This window comes from Cryptomeria japonica, chromosome 11 (assembly GCF_030272615.1).
Source record: "Cryptomeria japonica chromosome 11, Sugi_1.0, whole genome shotgun sequence".
NCBI classification, from domain to species: domain Eukaryota; kingdom Viridiplantae; phylum Streptophyta; class Pinopsida; order Cupressales; family Cupressaceae; genus Cryptomeria; species Cryptomeria japonica.
The window spans coordinates 162,482,727-162,501,577 of NC_081415.1; the positions used below are offsets into that span (position 1 = coordinate 162,482,727).

General features: G+C 32.4%; 1 protein-coding gene across 2 annotated transcripts; it reads right to left on the reverse strand.

The window, feature by feature from the left end:
- Positions 1-824: 824 nt before the first annotated feature.
- Positions 825-2,518, reverse strand: LOC131066046 (GATA transcription factor 12). 2 transcript variants are annotated; one of them, XM_059214189.1, is made up of 3 exons: positions 2,423-2,518; positions 1,867-1,989; positions 825-1,737 (listed from the first exon to the last, which is right to left on the reverse strand). In XM_059214189.1, exons 1-3 carry the CDS (start codon positions 2,435-2,437, stop codon positions 1,081-1,083), a joined length of 795 nt encoding a protein of 264 aa, XP_059070172.1. In that variant the 5' UTR covers positions 2,438-2,518; the 3' UTR covers positions 825-1,080. The 2 variants fall into 2 exon arrangements, with proteins under 2 accessions (XP_059070172.1, XP_059070173.1); XM_059214190.1 differs by having other exon boundaries at positions 1,867-2,002; positions 2,423-2,496.
- Between the last annotated feature and the right edge of the window lie 16,333 nt (positions 2,519-18,851).

An 18,851-nucleotide genomic window follows, 5' to 3' on the forward strand; every position in this document is an offset into this window, starting at 1 on the left:
ATGCATTTAATAATTGTATAGGACATTCTTAGTTTATTATTGGTCTAGATAATTGTACATTGGACCAAGGAATATGGATTTTTGGTCAAAAAAAATAAAACTTGATAATTCAAAATTATGATTATAAATTTACTAATTTATTATAAAAAGAAAATTTTAAGTTCAAAAACTTCACTGTTGAAAATGTTATTATATGTTAGAAAAGATATTTTTATATCTAAATTATTATTTAATTGATGGACTTATTTCATTTTGTATAAAAAGTTCTTATAAAATACAAAAACATTCTAAATTAACATACATGTATTTTCTTTTTTATTTTATTTTTAAGACCTCTTTAAAACAAGTTTTTAATCCTTAACACACCATGGACATTTATTTTCCAACAAACCATCTCCAATTCTTCATAACACAAATGTCAATTATATTCACAATCATTCTTGTCAACCTTTTAAAAAACATTACATAGAAATTGATGTAATGCTATAAACTATTTAACATTTAATAATTAATTTGATTTATTTTTTATTTTTTTTGTATTGATGAAGATTTGAATTCAGCACCATTTAGATGCCTACAACATGAACATTTCTATTAAATCAAGTAATATTTAATGTTTAATTTAATACTGAAAAATGCAGAAAACAGTTTTTTCTTCAATTCCTCCAAAAACTGAATGATATAAAATCTTTTCATCACTGTCCTTTGCTGCTTACCAAACAATAAATATACCACAAAATCAAAAAATCTTTTCAATAAAAACAAAACTCAACAAAACATTGATTCATCAGAACAATGAACATGTCAAAGTAGATTTCCTAAATCAGAAAAAGTTTTTCTTCACAACCCAAAATTTTAGACAGTAAAAATACAACTATTTATCACTTTTTCCCATACATGTAGCCCATTAAACCTTCCTCCTCCATAAAATTGATTCCCTTCCCATTAACTTCTTCCCCTACAAATTTTAGCAGACAGATCAAAAAGATTTCCAAAATTAGAAAAGTTTTTTCTTGACAGCCCAAAATTTTAGACAGTAAAAGTAAAACTATTTATCACTTATTCCCTTACAAATTATATTTACTCTCCCTTCATATTTTTTCTACGCCTCATTTCCAACACCACCTTGCTGGAATTCGAGTGTTTATCAGGAGAAAAAGTAGGGCTTGCAGCAGGCCTGTATTCTGGTAAAAGTCCACCTGACTTATATCTCACACCACAGGCATTGCACAGTGTTTTAGGACCCAGTGGCCCACATCTCCACTGTGGAGTTTTATTCACACCACAATGTAAGCATATTCTGGCCTCATTTACCTCCTTTTTCTTTCCTTTTTTTTGTGCACTGAATTTCAGTGTGGACTGGCATTCTACTTGCTCAGAAGCCAAGTAATCTGATTGGCTCCAAGCTGCAGCATTATCAGACAAGCAAGACTCACTTCCATTACTACTAATGGGTTTAGAAGCCCAATTAGAAACTGTAGTTTTTGATCTTTTGCTTCTTGGCTTTCCTGGTATTGTCATTCCTGAACAAAGAATAGGGTTTTTCCCAGTGCAGGACCTGTTATCTGACTCATCAGAACTGATGGCATTTTCAGAAGTATTTTCTGGACCTTGTTCTTCATCCTTTTTATGTTGCAAATCAGCTGAACTTTTCTCTTTTGGATCTCCTTCAATGAAGTTTTTCATCCAATAAAGGTCATAGAAACTGTCTACAGAGAAAAGAGAACCCACCTCTAACTGTTTCATAAATAAAGATCAAAACCCATGTCAGAGATTACTTCACATTTCTAAAATTTGTATTTTTCTCTAATCTAATAGACAGAAAGAATAACCCATTTCATAGAATCTCATTAAAAATACACTTACAGGAATAGACATGTCGCCTAAATGATTTCCTTCAATGGGTCCTCCAAGTTCCTCATCGCTAATGTTCAGCAGGTCATCAACATTGTTAAAGATATCATCCATGTTATCAGCTCCTCTAGTTTTCTGTATCCAAATCCTGCTTATCAGATGAAAGGCAAAATGTCTAACATACGCTATAAATATTGTTAACAGTGCTTTACCTTACAAGGGTTATGTGAAGACAGATTAAAACATCTATTCTCTTACATGTGTTTTAGAAATCAAACACTGTGCACAAATAACTATTCCAACCTAATGTAGTGCTAGATAAGGCAGTTTGCTAAGTACCCAACTGTAAAAGACCTCAGTGGAACATATCAACATATCAACCATATTCAATGGGGAGTTCCTTCAAACTATCTGTTATGAATAGTTGCAGAAACCCTAATAATATGGTTATTCTCTTTCCACTTCACTTTATGGCCATGCACAAGTCTACCTGACCATTACTATTCCAGTAATGAATCATTTTGGATAAAACAGTAAAAAACAAGAGAAGTTTCAGAAAAGACCATACCTCTACCTGACCCATCTCTTCGCTAGACTGTACAAGAAAAACTTACAGGCCCAGATTATGCCTGTTTGCAAGGCATTCTTCACTATATAAAGATGAAAAACAGCTTAGTTTTGATAAAAGTTAGCGACATTGGATTGGTAAATACAAAATGAAGTGTCAAATCTTTTCCACCACATCCAATGCAATGGAATCCTACAATGTAACCCCTGCATTCTACAAAGAAATCAATGCTTGGGGTTTGCAAAACAAAGGAATTTTGTGCAATGTTGGAATGACAGTCAACTCACCAACAATGAGAAGAAAATTTCAATTCTGGAATGACTTTAGCCTTATACTTATTTAGCTTCCCTAAGCTTTGTCTACTTGTAATCAGCTTGTGTTTATCATTTAGAATTTTTATGTTCCCCGTTTTAGTTTCATATGATTTTGCATGTTTCTTCTTTTAGTCGTCTCATGAATTCTAGGGGTGTGATTTTTTCGAGAATCTTTTTTAAATATGTTTAAAATTAATTTTTTTATTCATAATTTAGATATTTATTAATTAAAAAATAAAAATAAAATAATTTATTTTCATTTTAATATGTCTTTCAAATATACTTCCATTTTTTCATTTAGAATTTTTATGTTCCCTGTCTTAGTTTCATATAAATTCTAAGAATGTGTGATTTTTTCCACCACCTTTTTTAAATGACGAAAATTAATCTTTAATTGATAATCTAAATGTTTATTTATTAAAAAAATAAAAAAATAAAAATTTCCTTTCATTTCTATAGGTTTCTTAAAAATATTTTGATTTTTTTATTAAAAAAATGGTTTCTTAAAAATGTTTTGAATTATTTCCTCATTTTAGTCTCATATGATATCTAGGGGTGTGAGTTTTTCCACCACCTTTTTCAAATATTTGGAAAATTAGTTTATAATTGATAATCTAGATATTTATTCATTAAAAATAAAAAATAAACAATTTCCTTCCACTTCGATGTGTTTCCTAAAATTACTTCATGGAAGGTGTAAGATATTTTGGAATTATTCATATATAAATGAAAAAAGAATAGGTAAACATAATGATTTTTTCATGGGGATCTGGAATATTTTGGAACTATTTATATTGTATAATAGAAAAAAAAAAATTGATATTTGAATCTGGATTGTCAATTATAGTTTAAAACTTATGGATTCTTAAGTATGTAAAAGTTAACAATTATGATTTTAAAGTTTAATGGTTGTGTTCTTCCACAATAATTATAGTAATTTTTTGAAAAAAAAATCAGATTCGGTAATAAAATTTTGTTATATATATTCATTAAAAAAATAATGTGTATATAGAAGTTTGTGTCCTAATCCCCTTCACCTCATTGGTTACATAATATTTCATAATTTGTAAGAAAAGTCAAGCTCAGAAATGGATAATTACTCATATTTGAATGAGATTGATTAGAAGAAGATATCTTCCAGTTGCTTGCTATGTTTTTGTTTTAGGGAAAACTCAAATGTGGTACTTAATTTTTTTTTACTTGTATTCATTTTTTTTAAATCACAAATAGTAGTATGTGTCCCCCTCTTGTAACACTAGTTACATAATCTTATGTAATTTGTAAGGAAAGTCAAACTTGTTAGAAATCTAATAAATTCTTATATTTGACTTTAATTAGAATAGCACATATAATTAGTCTTGTTTTGAACAATAAAATTTTAAAAGAATGCATCCATTATTATCTTTTTAAATCCAATTTATTTAATTATTGTCCACAACTAAAATATTATAATAAACAAGTTTGAAAGCTTGTATGATTATATAATAGTTTTTAAAGCATCCATATTCTATATCAAAATTGAAAATTGAAAAAAATATTTATATTTAATTATGGTAAGAACAACATATAAAAATGATGTTGGTTTTTTAATAATAAATTAAATTTTTATTTCAATATAACAACATCAAACAATTTTGTAAAAAATATTTTAAAATTAATATAAAAAGGTTAAGTAGGAAAAGCAAGCTATGTTTAGATTTGGAGATTCTCATGCATTAATTAGTATATTATGCTTTTTGTCCATATATGACTGATTCATGCATTGTGTTTTAACTCTCAATCTATCGTATATATATATATATATATATATATATAAATAATTCATTGATCATGCAATATTTAATTAACAAGAACTCAAATACGAAAATAAAATTTTGTTATTTTTACTCATTAAAATAGGACTTCCTATTACTTTGTGTTCTCATCCCCTCCACCTCGCTATCTACATAATATTAGGTAATTTGTGAGAAAAGTCAAGCTTGTGAGAAATGAGATAAATATTATATATGGTTTTAATTACATAAATACATGAAATTAGTGTTATTTTTAACATTAAAATCTTATTAAAAGTATAAACTATTAGTATTTTAAAATATGTGATCTATTCTAAAATAAAATATCACATAAGTTTAGTAACTTGTACTTGCACTTTTATATTAGTTATACAATATTTTTAATGAATCCATACTTTGCACTTAAATACATTTATTCAATGTTGAATATATGTTTATATTTAATTGTAATGAGAATAACATATATGATTTATGTTTCTTTTATAAATAATAGATTGAGTTTTAATAGAGTCAAAAGACCTACTCAAGCTATGAATTTTCCTAATAACCATAGCTAAATGTCAGTTATCAACATCCAATCACTACTATTTCAACATATTCACCAATACTTGTGAATCATATTCACAAATAGTTCATTTCCATCCAAGAGCACAACCTCTCTCCATAACATACAGGATGGAAAGAGCCTCCATGAAGTTATTAGTGTGGTACCCTTTATATATGGAAAAGAAAAACTCAACATCACCAGCACTATCTTGACCAATACCACCAACACCAACATACCCAGGATTCCCTTGACATCAATATTCAAGTTTCGAACTCCTTGAGGAGGAAGCCATCATCCCACAAGATCAATCCTTCACTTTAGTTGTCTAGATCTTGCACCAATAGAACTAGCAGTCCCTTGAGTAGAGAAATTGAACAATCTAGAAATATCCACATCACTAGGATCCACTACACCAGAAACATCACACTTGGCTGAAACAATCTCCTAAAGTGTATGAGCAATTGTCCCCCATGATTTTTGGACAACCAAATTTGAACCCTGAAAGATCCTTTGTTTCCTTTCCAAACAAAGATGTCATAAAATTAAAGTAGGCCCTATAACCCAAGCTATCTAAAGAAAGGGGGTCTTTACTAGAGGCTGACTTGACTACCCCCAAAAGTTAGCCAATGAGGAGGCATGCAAACAAAGACTGATTTCAAATTGTCCACTACCAATGCCAAATCTCACAAGAGAAAGTACACTAAAAGGAAAGATGAGATGCATACTTTTCATTTTTAAGACACAATACACAAATGGATGAACCTTGCAAACCATACTTGAATAAATTATCCCAAGTAAGGCATCAATTTTGAGCAAGTAGCCAAAAAAAATTTGCATTTGGGCCAAGAAAATTTATCACACCTTTTCCCACCATGGAACATGTACTTACAAGACATTTGTCTAACAAGCTCCAAGTATCCCACAATGACTAAGTACTTACCTATTGGATCATGACCCAAGCCAAGATATCATTTCCTGTAAGGGAACTACAATCCCTACTAGCAAGAATCTAACCCAAATCCTATCAATCTTTGGCTAACCCTCCAGGTGGCCATTCTTGAGGATCCTTCCATCTACAAACCTTTGTCTATCCCAAAAGATAAACAATATTTTAATCTTCCACCTTACACCATCCAAGTACAACAAAACTATTACAAAGGGATTTTAAGTGTGAATAAATTGAAAGGATTAGAAGGTGATCATCCCAAGACTCCAACCAAAACAAAAGTGTTGATCCCCTATTATAGATCCAAAATAGCCCCTATTTTATGAGTGGAGCCCCAACCTTCAAAGTTTGAATTGAAATCATTAAACCCTCCCCCTCTAGGAAACAATAAGGAACATCAAACCTATCAACCCCATTTAGATAGATGGTAGTAAAAATTATAGCACAGAGTTGATCTTGTCTTGTTCACCAACACCAATATAATTTAGTTGCAAGAACTTGCCTATTCAGAGCCACTAAATGAAGACCAATCCCACACTCTTTCTTTGGTTGACACACAAACTCCCACTAAACTAAACTCCACTTAGAGGAGAGAATATTACAACTCCAAAGGAATTTTTGGGAAAGAACATCAAATTCCTTAATGAGATACATAGGCACCACCTAAATCTCCTATAAATAGGGATAACCTAAATCACTAACTCTAAAAGTGTCACCCTACTAGTAGTATAAAGACACTTGAGTCCAATGATGTACGCGCAGACGTAACTTATCCAACAACTCTTGCCAATACCCTCTAAGTTGATTTCCCACTGCAATAGGGACACCAAGATAAACTAGTTCTCAATAATTATTTTAAAAATTTAAAATTAATGCAAAATGGTTAAGGAAAATCAATTAAAATAATACAAAATGCATCTTTAAATATATAATAACTATAAGAAATGCATTATTTTTCTATAGAAATATTTGCATACATTAATCAAATTTGGTTCCTTTTTACTTATTAGAATGGGCTCACATATAGTAGTTTGTGTCTAAATCACCCCAACCATGATATTGAGTCTCAAACATTATTAGTTTTTTCAATTTATAAGACGCTAAGAAAAAGGAAACATTGTTGGATATTGTTGTTGCTAGGATATGTTGTTGTCATTGATGCCAACATATTCTTGTGTCTTGGTGTTGCAGAGAATTGTTTGATTGCATTGTGTTGATTTGGTTGGCTTGAGGATTTGTGGTTTAGTAATGAGGTATCTCTAGTATCTCTACTTCATTCCTTATTGGTTTTGGTGATCTGGAAGTTTACTTGATCATATTATTTGATCTGGTTTGTAGTTCAGTCTTTTTGTTTCGTGGTTGGCAGAGTTTGGTATTTGATCCAATGAGCTCCAATATGATCATATCTTTGGTTTTGGATCTGGGAAAATGTTTAAGATGTTCATGTGTATCTTCAGTTCAGATCGTTCGTGATTTGGTGCTCCACAAGTTATCTTTCTAGTCTAAATTAGTGTTGCTAAGTGTTCCTGTGAGTTAGTGTGTTGATCGATGAAGATTTACATAAGTGGTGTTGGTGCACAGCTATTACAGATGGTTCTAATATGCTTATTGGTGTTTCCTGATTGTTTCCTATTTGTCTTGGTGGTCTGCATTGATCCTTGTCCAGATTATTGGTGATTTTGTTGATCCAATGATATTCTTTGTGTATTGTGATATTCTTGGTGGTGTATTGTGTTGTGGTTGATCTTAGCAAGATTTTCGGTGGTGATGCGTGTTTGGAGATTTTATTTAGGTGCATTTAATGTCATATATATCATTATATTGGTTTGGTGGTTCATTTTTGTATCGTGTAATGTAATTTTATAATTGAGGTTTGAGAGTTTGGTCGACCTTGTAGTCAAGATTGATGAATTATATATATGTGGTATATTCATGTAATTTAGGTGTCAATGGTGTGTCTAAATTATCAAAGAGTGGTGTATGTTTTCATAAGGGAATTTATCCTTTGGTGTGATGTATTGAGAAGAGATTGTTGTGGGGTAGACAAATGTGCTTAACCAGAATTGTCATCGGGCATTAGCAGATGCTATATTTGTAGTTCACGTAATCCGGATTGTAGTTCAAATCTTATTGAAAGGTAGTGAGCCTTCCCTAAGGGTTGGAGCCTTCTTGCTCATCTTATTTTGAGTAGTGAGCTCTAGGTAGTGTGCTTGAATGCATGTGCATTCCTTATTATAATATTTACACATACTACTGCAAAGTATCATCTTATTGTGGGTAGGTTCCCACCGTGGTTTTTCCCTTAACCAGGTTTTCTACGTCAAAATCTTGGTGTTATGTGTGTTGGTGCTATTGTCCTTTTTTTTTTCTTGTTGTAGTTGTTTAGATCTGAGATTGTGGTTAAATTGTTTAATCCGGTGAAAACTGATTCAACCCCCCCTCTTATTTTTCCTTCTTGGTTGCTGCTAACAATTGGTATCAAATCTAGATCCTTTGGAAGAAGCTTGACCGCTTGAGGAGATCCAGGATGGCAACTTATGTGTTCAAGAAGGAGAGTCCTAGATTTGATGGAAGTAATTATACTATTTGGAAGGACCGGATGGAAGTTAATTTGAAATGCCTTGGAGATGAGTATTGGAAGATTACAAAGAATGTTTACAATGTTTCTCAGAATGGATCAATTACTACTGCTACGATCAAGGATGTTGAACATAACATAAGAGATAAGGAAGCATTGTTGAGTGCCTTGACTGATTCAGAGATGACTAATGTGACGGGTTTGCAAACTGCACATGAGATCTGGAAAAAGATAGAGACCTTGTATGAAGGTGATGTGCAAGTTAAAGTTGCCTAAGTTGCAGAGTTTGAAAGGGAAGTATGAAGCATTGAAGATGGGAGAAGATGAAAATATTTCAATATATATGGCTAAAGTGAATGATCTTGTCATGAATATTAGATGTGTCAGTGGAACCCTTGAGGAAGATGATATTGTTGCTAAGGTCCTAATATCATTTCCTCCTGCTTATAAACATAAGGTATCTATTATTAATGAGATCCGAAGTGTGACTACAATGACTACAGACATGTTGGTTGGAAAGCTTACTGCATTTGAGTTGAGTGAATTTGGAGAATCACATGGTAAATCTGAGACTGCATTCAGAGCCTTTGTATCTGGGAAGCAGAAGTATGATCCGAGAGAAAGTTCATGTTGGGTATCCAAATTTGAAAGAGAGAAGAGAGAGATCAAAGAGCAAGAAAGAGAACTGGATGAGCTAGAAACGCTTATTGCTCGGAGATTTCCTAAAGGAGCCGATAAGTATGAAGGAAAGTTACCTTTGAAATGTTTCTCTTGTAATAAGATGGGACATTTTTCTTTTAGGTGCCCTAAGAGAATGTCTAGATATGATAAGCATGATAAATTTGAAAGACATGATAGATCTATTAAGTATGATAGATATGAGAAGCATGATAAGAATGATAAGACCTATAAGCCCTATCGGAAGTACAAAAATTAAAGGAGATGCTATTATGTTGTAGATGAAGGTGTAATAGATGAGGAATCAGAGAATGGAAATTCAGAAGATGAACTTGTATTTATTTATATCAAGGAAGATGATCCGGTATCAGTGAATCCTACAAGCTGCATTGTTGAGGAGAAAGATTTAGCTGCTAAGATTAAGGAGAAAGATGAATGTGTGATTGACAATGGTTGTTCACATCATATGACAGGTGATACAAGAAAATTTGTGAGTATGGAAAGGTATGATGGTGGGATAGTGAGATTTGGAGATGAAAAAGCTTGTGTGATTCATGGTATAGGTTCTATATCTTTCAATGGTAAGCATAATACTAATGATGTCTTGTATGTTGAAGGATTGAAGCATAATATTTTGAGTGTTGGATAGATGGTTGACAAGGGATATGATTTGCAATTCAAGAATGGTAAATGTAAGATCCTAAATGCCTCTGATATAGAGATTGCGTCAGGTACTAAGACTAAAGGTAACATCTTTCACTTGAATGTTGGTGAGAAAATTCGTTTGATTTCTTATATTGATGAAAGTTGGTTGTGGCATAGGAGAATGTGTCGTGTTTATTTTGACTGCATGATAAGGATAAGTTCTACTCAAGTTGTTAGAGATTTGCCTAAGATTGTGAAGCCTACTAATTCGGTATGTAAGGAATGTCAGATGGGAAAGAAAAAAAGAACTTCATTTAAGATTAAGTTGTATTCATCTAATAGATTTATATATCTTGTTCATGTTAGGATTCCCACAGATACTGAGAGGGGGGGGTGAATCAGTATCTAACCGGTTAATAGATTTTCTTAACTTAAAACATGTAGAGCATATTAATACTGTGTACCGATAAGCAGAAAGTAAGGCAATAAACAGAGATAAAAACAACCACATGAAAAACACACCATAACACAAGGATTTAACGAGGAAACCCGATGTGGGAAAAACCTCGGTGGGATTTGTGACCCACAATATTCACTTACTGGCCAATAAGAGAATATTACTGCTACAAGAGGGGCCTACACATGCAGGAAGACCAACTGCCTAGAGCTCACTACTTAAATGCAAAATGGGAAGTCTCACTGACTTACAAAATGGATTATATAAATCCAGTGTCTTGTACTACTTCAAAATAGCATCTATAATGCCAGATCCAGTACCGTTTTCTGCTTTGCTTCTTACATAAACCCTTAACCTATAATTCGCATAATAGGTCTTCCTTATTTCGCCTAATTACATTCCTCTTACTTACACAAAATGTTCTACAATGATCTCTCTTATATAAGAGTCATTTTACAACTTGCCAAGTTGGCTTATAATGATTTTACAAATAATAAACAAAATATATTACAACAAAAATCATGTCGGTCTCTGTGTCGGTATGCTACCTTTCACTGTTGGTGCCGGTGATTTGAGTGTCGATGTAGAGTCTGATCTTGCTAGTGCAGGTGGAATGCCTTGCCGGTGTCATAGGATTGTAAGGTTGCCATCAATGACAAAACCTTCAATCACCTACAATGTCTCATTGGAGTGTGCATATGCCAACAGTTGATACTGACTTATGTGGTCCTACTAGAGTGAGAAGCATACAGGGAGACAGATATTTCATGTTGCTGATTGATGACTATTCAAGGATGATGTGGGTTACCTTCTTGAGAGAGAAATCATAAGTGTTGGAGAAATTCAAGATATTCAAAGCTAGAGTGGAGACTGAGACTGGATTGAAGCTGAAGTGCCTAAGATCTGACAGAGGAGGAGAATTTAGATCATGAGAGTTTGATACATTTTGTGAGAGGAGTGGAATTAGAAGACAATTATCTTCTCCTAGAACTCCTCAGCAAAATGGAGTTGTTGAAAGGAAAACAAAACTATCTTGGATGTTGTGAGGACTATGTTGATTGAAGAAAATGTTGCATAGACCATTTGGAGAGAAGATGTTAACTTACTTTTATTTACACATTCAACTAGGTGCATGTTAAAGGTGATTTCGGTAAGACTCCTTATGAGCTATGGTTTGGTCATGTTCCTATAGTTAAATATTTTAGAGTTTTTGGAAGCAAATGTTATATCAAAAGAGATGAGGATATAGGAAAGTTTGATGCAAGATGTGATGAAGAAATCTTCTTGGGATATTCTACTAAGAGAAAGACATGTCGGTGCTATAATAAGAGACTGAAGAAGATAGTTGAGAGTGCAAATGTGAAAGTAGATGAATGCCTTGAAAGGAGATCAGATCATGTGGATATGATTTTGATGATGAAGATATTCCTAAGCCTATGCAGACAAAGATCTTAAAGAAATCCGGTGGAGACAGGTAATCTAAATATTTTGTTGTCAGTGAAGAAGTGCAAGAATCTGAAAATCAAATCAATCAGAAGACTCCAAGGTATGCGAGGTTGAATCATTCAAAAAATTAGATTATTGGTGACAAGAGTAAAGGTGTGATGACTAGGAAAAGGGTTGTTGCAAAAGAGATATGTTTGATTTAAAAGATTGAACCTAAAGATGTAGAAGAAGCATGTAAAGATGAAAATTGATTAAAAACAATGAAAGAAGAGTTGAATTAGATTGAAAAGAATAACACTTGGGAGCTTGTTCTGAGACCTAAAGACGAGAATGTGACTGGTACTAAATGGGTGTTCGATAATAAACTGAATGAAGCTGGTGAAGTTGTTAGAAATAAATAAAGATTGGTATGCAAAGGTTGTTCTCAGATGGAAGGTATAGAATATGAGGAGACTTTTTCCCCTATAGCTAGAATTGAAGTCATTAGATTGTTTCTTGCATATGCTGCTTACAAGAATTTCAAGGTATATTAAATGTATGTCAAGTTAGCCTTTTTGAATGGTGATCTTGAAGAGGAAGTCTATATTGAGCAACCAAATGGATTTTCTTTATCAGATGAAGGAGATATGGTATGCAAATTGAAGAAAGCTCTGTATGGACTGAAGCAAGCCCCTAGAGCCTAGTATGATATATTGGATAAGTATTTGTTGAAGTTGGGATTCTGTAAAGGTACTGCTAATAGTAATTTGTATTTAAAAGTTGAGAATGATAACATTTTATTGTTGAGGTCTTTGTTGATGATATCATTTTTGGAGTAGATGATGATTTGATTATGAATTTTGTTGATGATATGCAAAAGGAATTTGAGATGTCTATGATAGGTGAAATGAAATTATTTTTAGGATTACAGATTACTCAGATCGATAAAGGTATTTTCATTTCTCAATCTAAGTATGTGAAGGAATTATTGAAAAAGTTTGGATTAGCTGATTCTAAGCCTGTTGGAACTCCTATGGTGACTACATGCAAGCTGTCTAAGAATGATGAATCTCAGAAAGTTAATCAAACCTTGTGTAGATCTATGGTGGGTAGACTATTGTACTTAACTCAGACTAGACCGGATATTATGCACATTGTTTGTCTATGTGCCATATTTCAATCAGATCCTAAAGAGATTCATGTTACTGTTGTGAAGAGGATTTTCAGATATTTGAAGGGGACTATTGACTATGGCTTATGGTATCCAAAGAATGATGATTTCCTTCTATGTGCCTATACTAATGCTGATTGGGCTGGTGATGATAACTGGAAAAGCACTACTGATGGAGCATTATTTTTTGGGAAAGAAGTTGATTTCATGATCCAGTAAGAAATAAGATGTTGTATCTTTATCTACTATTGAAGTTGAATACATTGTTGCTCCTAGTAATAGTACTCAGGTAGTTTGGATGAAGTAGATGTTGAAGGATATTAGGGTATTTTATATTGACCCTACTATTATATATTATGACTTGTACTCAAGTGCTATCAATATTTCAAAGAATCCAGTGTTGCAATCTAAAACAAAGCATGTGTCTATAAAGTATCATTTCTTCAAGGAGAAAGTCAGTAATGAAGAAGTCAAATTAGAATATGTTTTTACAAAGGATCAGATTGCTGATATTTTCACTAAGCCTTTGTCTGTAGATACATTTGTCTATTTGAGAGACAAGTTAGGGGTCTTTGCCCCTCCTATGAAGAACTAGATACATAGAGTTGCATCAATCCAGTGGATTTCAGAGTCTTATTCTCTTTGTTCAGTTTGATGAGTTGGTGTTGCTACTTAGCCAGAGTAGTCAATAGTTCAGATGATCAATGGATTGATTTTATCCTAAGGGGGAGACTGTCCTTCTTAGATGATGAGTTTTGGAGAGAGAGAGAGAGAGAGAGAGAGAGAGAGAGAGAGAGAGAGAGAGAGAGAGAGAGCATAATTTGTATTTTGTCTCTGGCATTGTTGTCAAAGGGGGAGAGAATCATGTGAAAAACTACTTTATCTTTGGAGCCTTATGTGCATGATCTAAGGGGGAGTTTGTTGTAGATTGCTTGTGTTGATCTATTTCCTTTGCATTGATTATTTTTCACATTCATATGTTTCCATCAATGCCAAAGGGGGAGATTATAGTGGGTAAAAACACAAAACTATGTCACGTTTCAGGCTAACTTATCAGCACAAGTGAATTTAAATAATTCTAACTAAAAAATTAATTTTAGTCAAACATATGGTCTATATAGATTCATTATAGCTAAGTTATGTATGGGCCACAACTTTTCCAATTGAAAGTGTCTACTAAATATATATTTTATACTACTTTTGGTCTAATTACAAAAAAATGAAAAACTCGATGTTTCAACAACTTCTACTCTTATAAATAACATTTTTTTTTAATGTAAAAATGCCCTTTTATAGATTTATAAGTGAATTTTCCAAAATATATATCTTTTAATATTTTAATTAGAGTTTATATTTTATATTTTATTTTTATTGAAAGTAGGTCATCAACACTAAAATATAAGGTTGATTATCTTGTCAAGGAAAAATACTAAAACTTATTAAAAAAATTGAAAAAAATATGATGCAGTAGAGAAAAGAATCTATGTCAAGATGATATAATTATTTTCTAATTTGGATAAATAATTAAGAAAAAAGGTGGTGGGAATTGGAAAGAGTTATATTTTAGCACACGCAACTTTTCAAATTTATTGAAAAATATATATTTATAAAAAATAGTAAAAAAGATACATGCAGTAAAGTTTCAAGTTATCAATATACAGAAAAAAATTCAAGAAAAAAATGTTAAATTTACTAAATAAAGTGTGGTGGCTTGTGTAACTTCAATTTCACCATTTTTTCAGCAACTAAATTATTGTGTTTACTTTATTAAAAACTACATTCAAATAATTTTTTTATTTTTTGTTAAAATTACAAACATAAAATAGACATAAGAACATAAATTTTATTAGTTTACATCATTTCAAAATTCAAAACATATATTTCACTTTCTATAATTTAATTTAAAAAGTTGAATCAGCATTGACCATTTCCTTTATAAAAGTGTGACACAACTTTGTACTTTTACCCTTGTTGGATATTGTTGTTGCTAGGATATATGTTGTTGTAATTGATGTCAACATATTCATGTGTCTTGGTGTTGCAGAGAATTATTTGATTACATTGCATTAATTTGGTTGGCTTGAGGATTTGCGGTTCAGTAATGAATTATCTCTAGTATCTCTACTTCATTCCTTATTGGTTTTAGTGATCCGGAAGTTTACTTGATCATATTATTTGATCTGGTTTGTAGTTCAGTCTTTTTGTTCTGTGGTTGGCAGAGTTTGGTATTTGATCTGGTAAGCTTCGGTATGATCATATCTTTGGTTGTAGATTTGGGAAAATGTTTTGGATGTTCATGTGTATCTTCAGTTTAGATGGTTTGTGATTTGGTTTTCCACAAGTTATCTTTCTAGTCTAAATTGTTGTTGTTGAGTGTTCCTGTGAGTTAGTGTGTTGGTACAGCTATTGTGGATGGTTCCAATGTGCTTGTTGGTGTTTATTGATCATGTCCTATTTGTCTTGGTGGTCTGCATTGATCCTTGTGCACGTTCTTGGTGATTTTTTTGATCCAGTGATATTCGTGTTATGTGGTATTCTTGGTGGTGTAGTGTGTTGCAGTTGATGTTGGCAATATTTCTAATGGTGATGCATGTTTGGAGATTTTATTTAGGTCCATGCTATGTCATATATATCATTATATTTTTCCGGTGGTTTATTTATGTATCGTGTGATGTAATTTTGTAATTGAGGTTTGAGGGTTTGACCGACCTTGTAGTCAAGGTTGATGAATTGTGTGTATGTGTGTGTGTGTGTGTGGTATAGTCATGTAATTTAGGTGTCAATGGTGTGTTTGAATTATCAGAGAGTGGTCTATGTGTGCATAAGAATTTATCCTTTGGTGTGATGTATTGAGTAGAGATTGTTGCAAGGAAAAAAAATGTGCTTAACCAGAACTGTCATCAGGCATTAGCATATGCTACATTTGTAGCTCATGTAATCCAGATTGTAGTCTGAATCTTATTGTAAGGTAGTGAACCTTCCCTGAGGGTTGGAGCCTTCTGAGTCACCTTATTTTGAGTTGTGATCTCTAGGAAGTATGCCTGAATGCATGTGCATTCCCATTGTAATATTTACACATACTACTGCAGAGTATCATCTTATTGTGGGTAGGATCCCACCGTGGTTTTTCCCTTAACCAGGTTTTCCATGTCAAAATCTTGGTGTTATGTGTGTTGGTACTATTGTGCTTATCTTTATTCTTGTTGCAGTTGTTTAGATCTGATATTGTGCTTAAATTGTTTAATCTAGTGAAAACTGATTCACCCCCCCCCCCCCCCACCTCTCTCAGGTTTCCTTTTTGGTTGCTGCTAACAGACACCTTCAAGAAAAGGTTTTTCTTTTAATGAAAGTTTAAATAGCCTCTAGGGAAACACCTTCAAATGAAGGAAACTTTCATTTGAAGATATTATATTATTATAAAATACTTAATAAAATATTACCTTTGAATAAAGGTATTCTATTATTGTAAAATAAAAAATATTTAAAAGGAAAATAACTACAACCATTATTATTTCACATTTCATAGGACAATTGTTGTTAGTCATGTCACTATTATAAGCTAAATAAAAAGGCACGTAGAATAAGTTGAAATTAGGTCTTTGAATACATATTTGTTCATGCATTTTGTCATGTGGCTACAAATTATTATAATGTTTTTAACTCTAAAATTTGAATTGTGAACCTTCCAAAAAAAATTAATACTAATTTATATAAATTCAAACTTCTAAAATGTCAAATTAAAACTTTGAATAGCTATGTTGAAACCATAAATAGCCTTTTTAACTTAATCTATCAAATTGAAACCTTAAATAGCTAATTTTAAACCCTAAAATATAAAATTCAAAGCCTAAAAGTTACTAATTTGAAATCCCAAATAACTAATTTTAACCTTAAAAAACTATTTTAAAACCCTAAATAGCTATTATTTAACCATAAAATCTTAAATTAAAAAATTAAATAGCTATTTAAATCCTAATAATTCAATTGAAACCCCAAATATTCAATTGAAACCCTATATAGCTATTTTAGTGGTCATGTTTAAATATTTTCTACCAAAACATGATAATGCAAAGATTAAAAGAAGTACATCAAAGTACCACTACCATATTTACATTCAGATATTACAATCTAGAACAAAGTAAGTGTAGTGTTATAAAATTGGGACCCATGCAATTTTAACCATATTTTGGGTCCTCACCTTGGCGATGACGTCTTCTTCCCTAACCGGGACCTATTTCTGCATTTCCAACCCTTCACTCTTTCTCCTTCATGTCCTATGTCTTCTCTAGACCTTGTCCGGGTCCCAAAATAGGGCAAGAAAGGGGCGTGGCACCCTTGTCCTCACCTCTTGGGGTGGCCCTATGTTCGGTCTACCTGGTCTCCTATGCATTATTTATCTTCAAGATTTGCAATTCCTCTTTGTTGGCCTTTGGTGGTTGAAAATTAATCCTTGAGGCATGTATAAAAAGGAATTCAATACCCTCATTCATGGACGGATGGACAACGGGAAGACATATAAAGAGCATAAGGACAAGAGACAAGAATTCATTGTCATCATCAAGCATTCAAGCATTCAAGTCTTCTTCATTCATCCATTGGAGCAATATTACAACATTCATTTGAAAGAATGTGTGTGTGTTAGGGTTTTGTCATGTTACATGCCATTTCATAAAACATTTGTGGTTACATTCAAGAAGCAAAGCAATCATCATCAACAAGTTGTAGATCTACAAGGTATACATTTCCATTGTTTACATTCAAGCATTTGCAATTACTTTCTTTCAAGGTTGATTCCTCCCCTATCCACAACCCCCCTTTTATTCTCTTTTATGTGTGTAGGTTGCAGGTGCATAGCTGTAATTGTAGGTTTGGGCTTCATTTGCGGAGATGGAAGAACCCTTTTCATTTCGTAGATTTTGTGGCGGACCATGTAATTCCTGCCACGGTCCTGACAATTTTTCTCCAAATTTGCAAGGCAGATCTATATTAGTCTAATTATCTCAGATCTGAAGTTACAACACGATCCCAAACTGGTACCCGCCTCATTTCCTCTCTCTTTTCTACATAGTCAACAAGTCAACTTTCTCATTTACAGAAGAGGGTAAATCACACGTCAACCACTTACAATCCACTCAAAACTCACATCCTTGTTCCCCTCAGATTTGGATCTAGTGGATTCAAGCCCCTCTTCTAATTGTAAAGTTCCTCCCAAGTGAAAATCATCCTCGTGGCTTCCTTTCTCTCTCCTAGGTGGGGAGTCGCTAGGATCCAATTTTCCAATTTACATTTTGGTGAACCTGACATCTTACACATTAATTCTGATTTCTCATTCTTATATCTTATTACTTGCAAGTTAAATTTCAAATTTTCATTTCCAAGTTTGATCTATTTGCAAATTTTAGAGGTTAATTACATAAAAACCCTAATTTTTCATTTTGAGAAAATTAAGCTTGTTAAGTGCAAAATTGTAATTGCTTGTTTCAAATCTGATTTCAATTTCCAAATTGCAATTCAAATTTTTCTCTTTATTCTAAAAATTCAATGGTTAAATAAAAAAACCCTAATTTAATTAATTTTCATTTATTTTTTACCTTTGACTGCAAGTTTGATTGATCTAGACATCTCCAAATCGGCTATTTTTTGGATTCCACATTAATATCATAATCTTTATCATCCCTAAAAATTTCAAATAAAGTTGTTCGGACCATGTGCATTCCCGCCATGGTCCTCGACTTTTTTCCCAAAATTTTGGAAGATGGAATTGACTGTATTTTTCTGCTCAGATCGAGAAAATCGGTGTACTTTATCAAGTTTAACACTCTCTAAGGTCAAACACAAATTCAAATTTCATCAAATTCACATCTTAAAATTAATT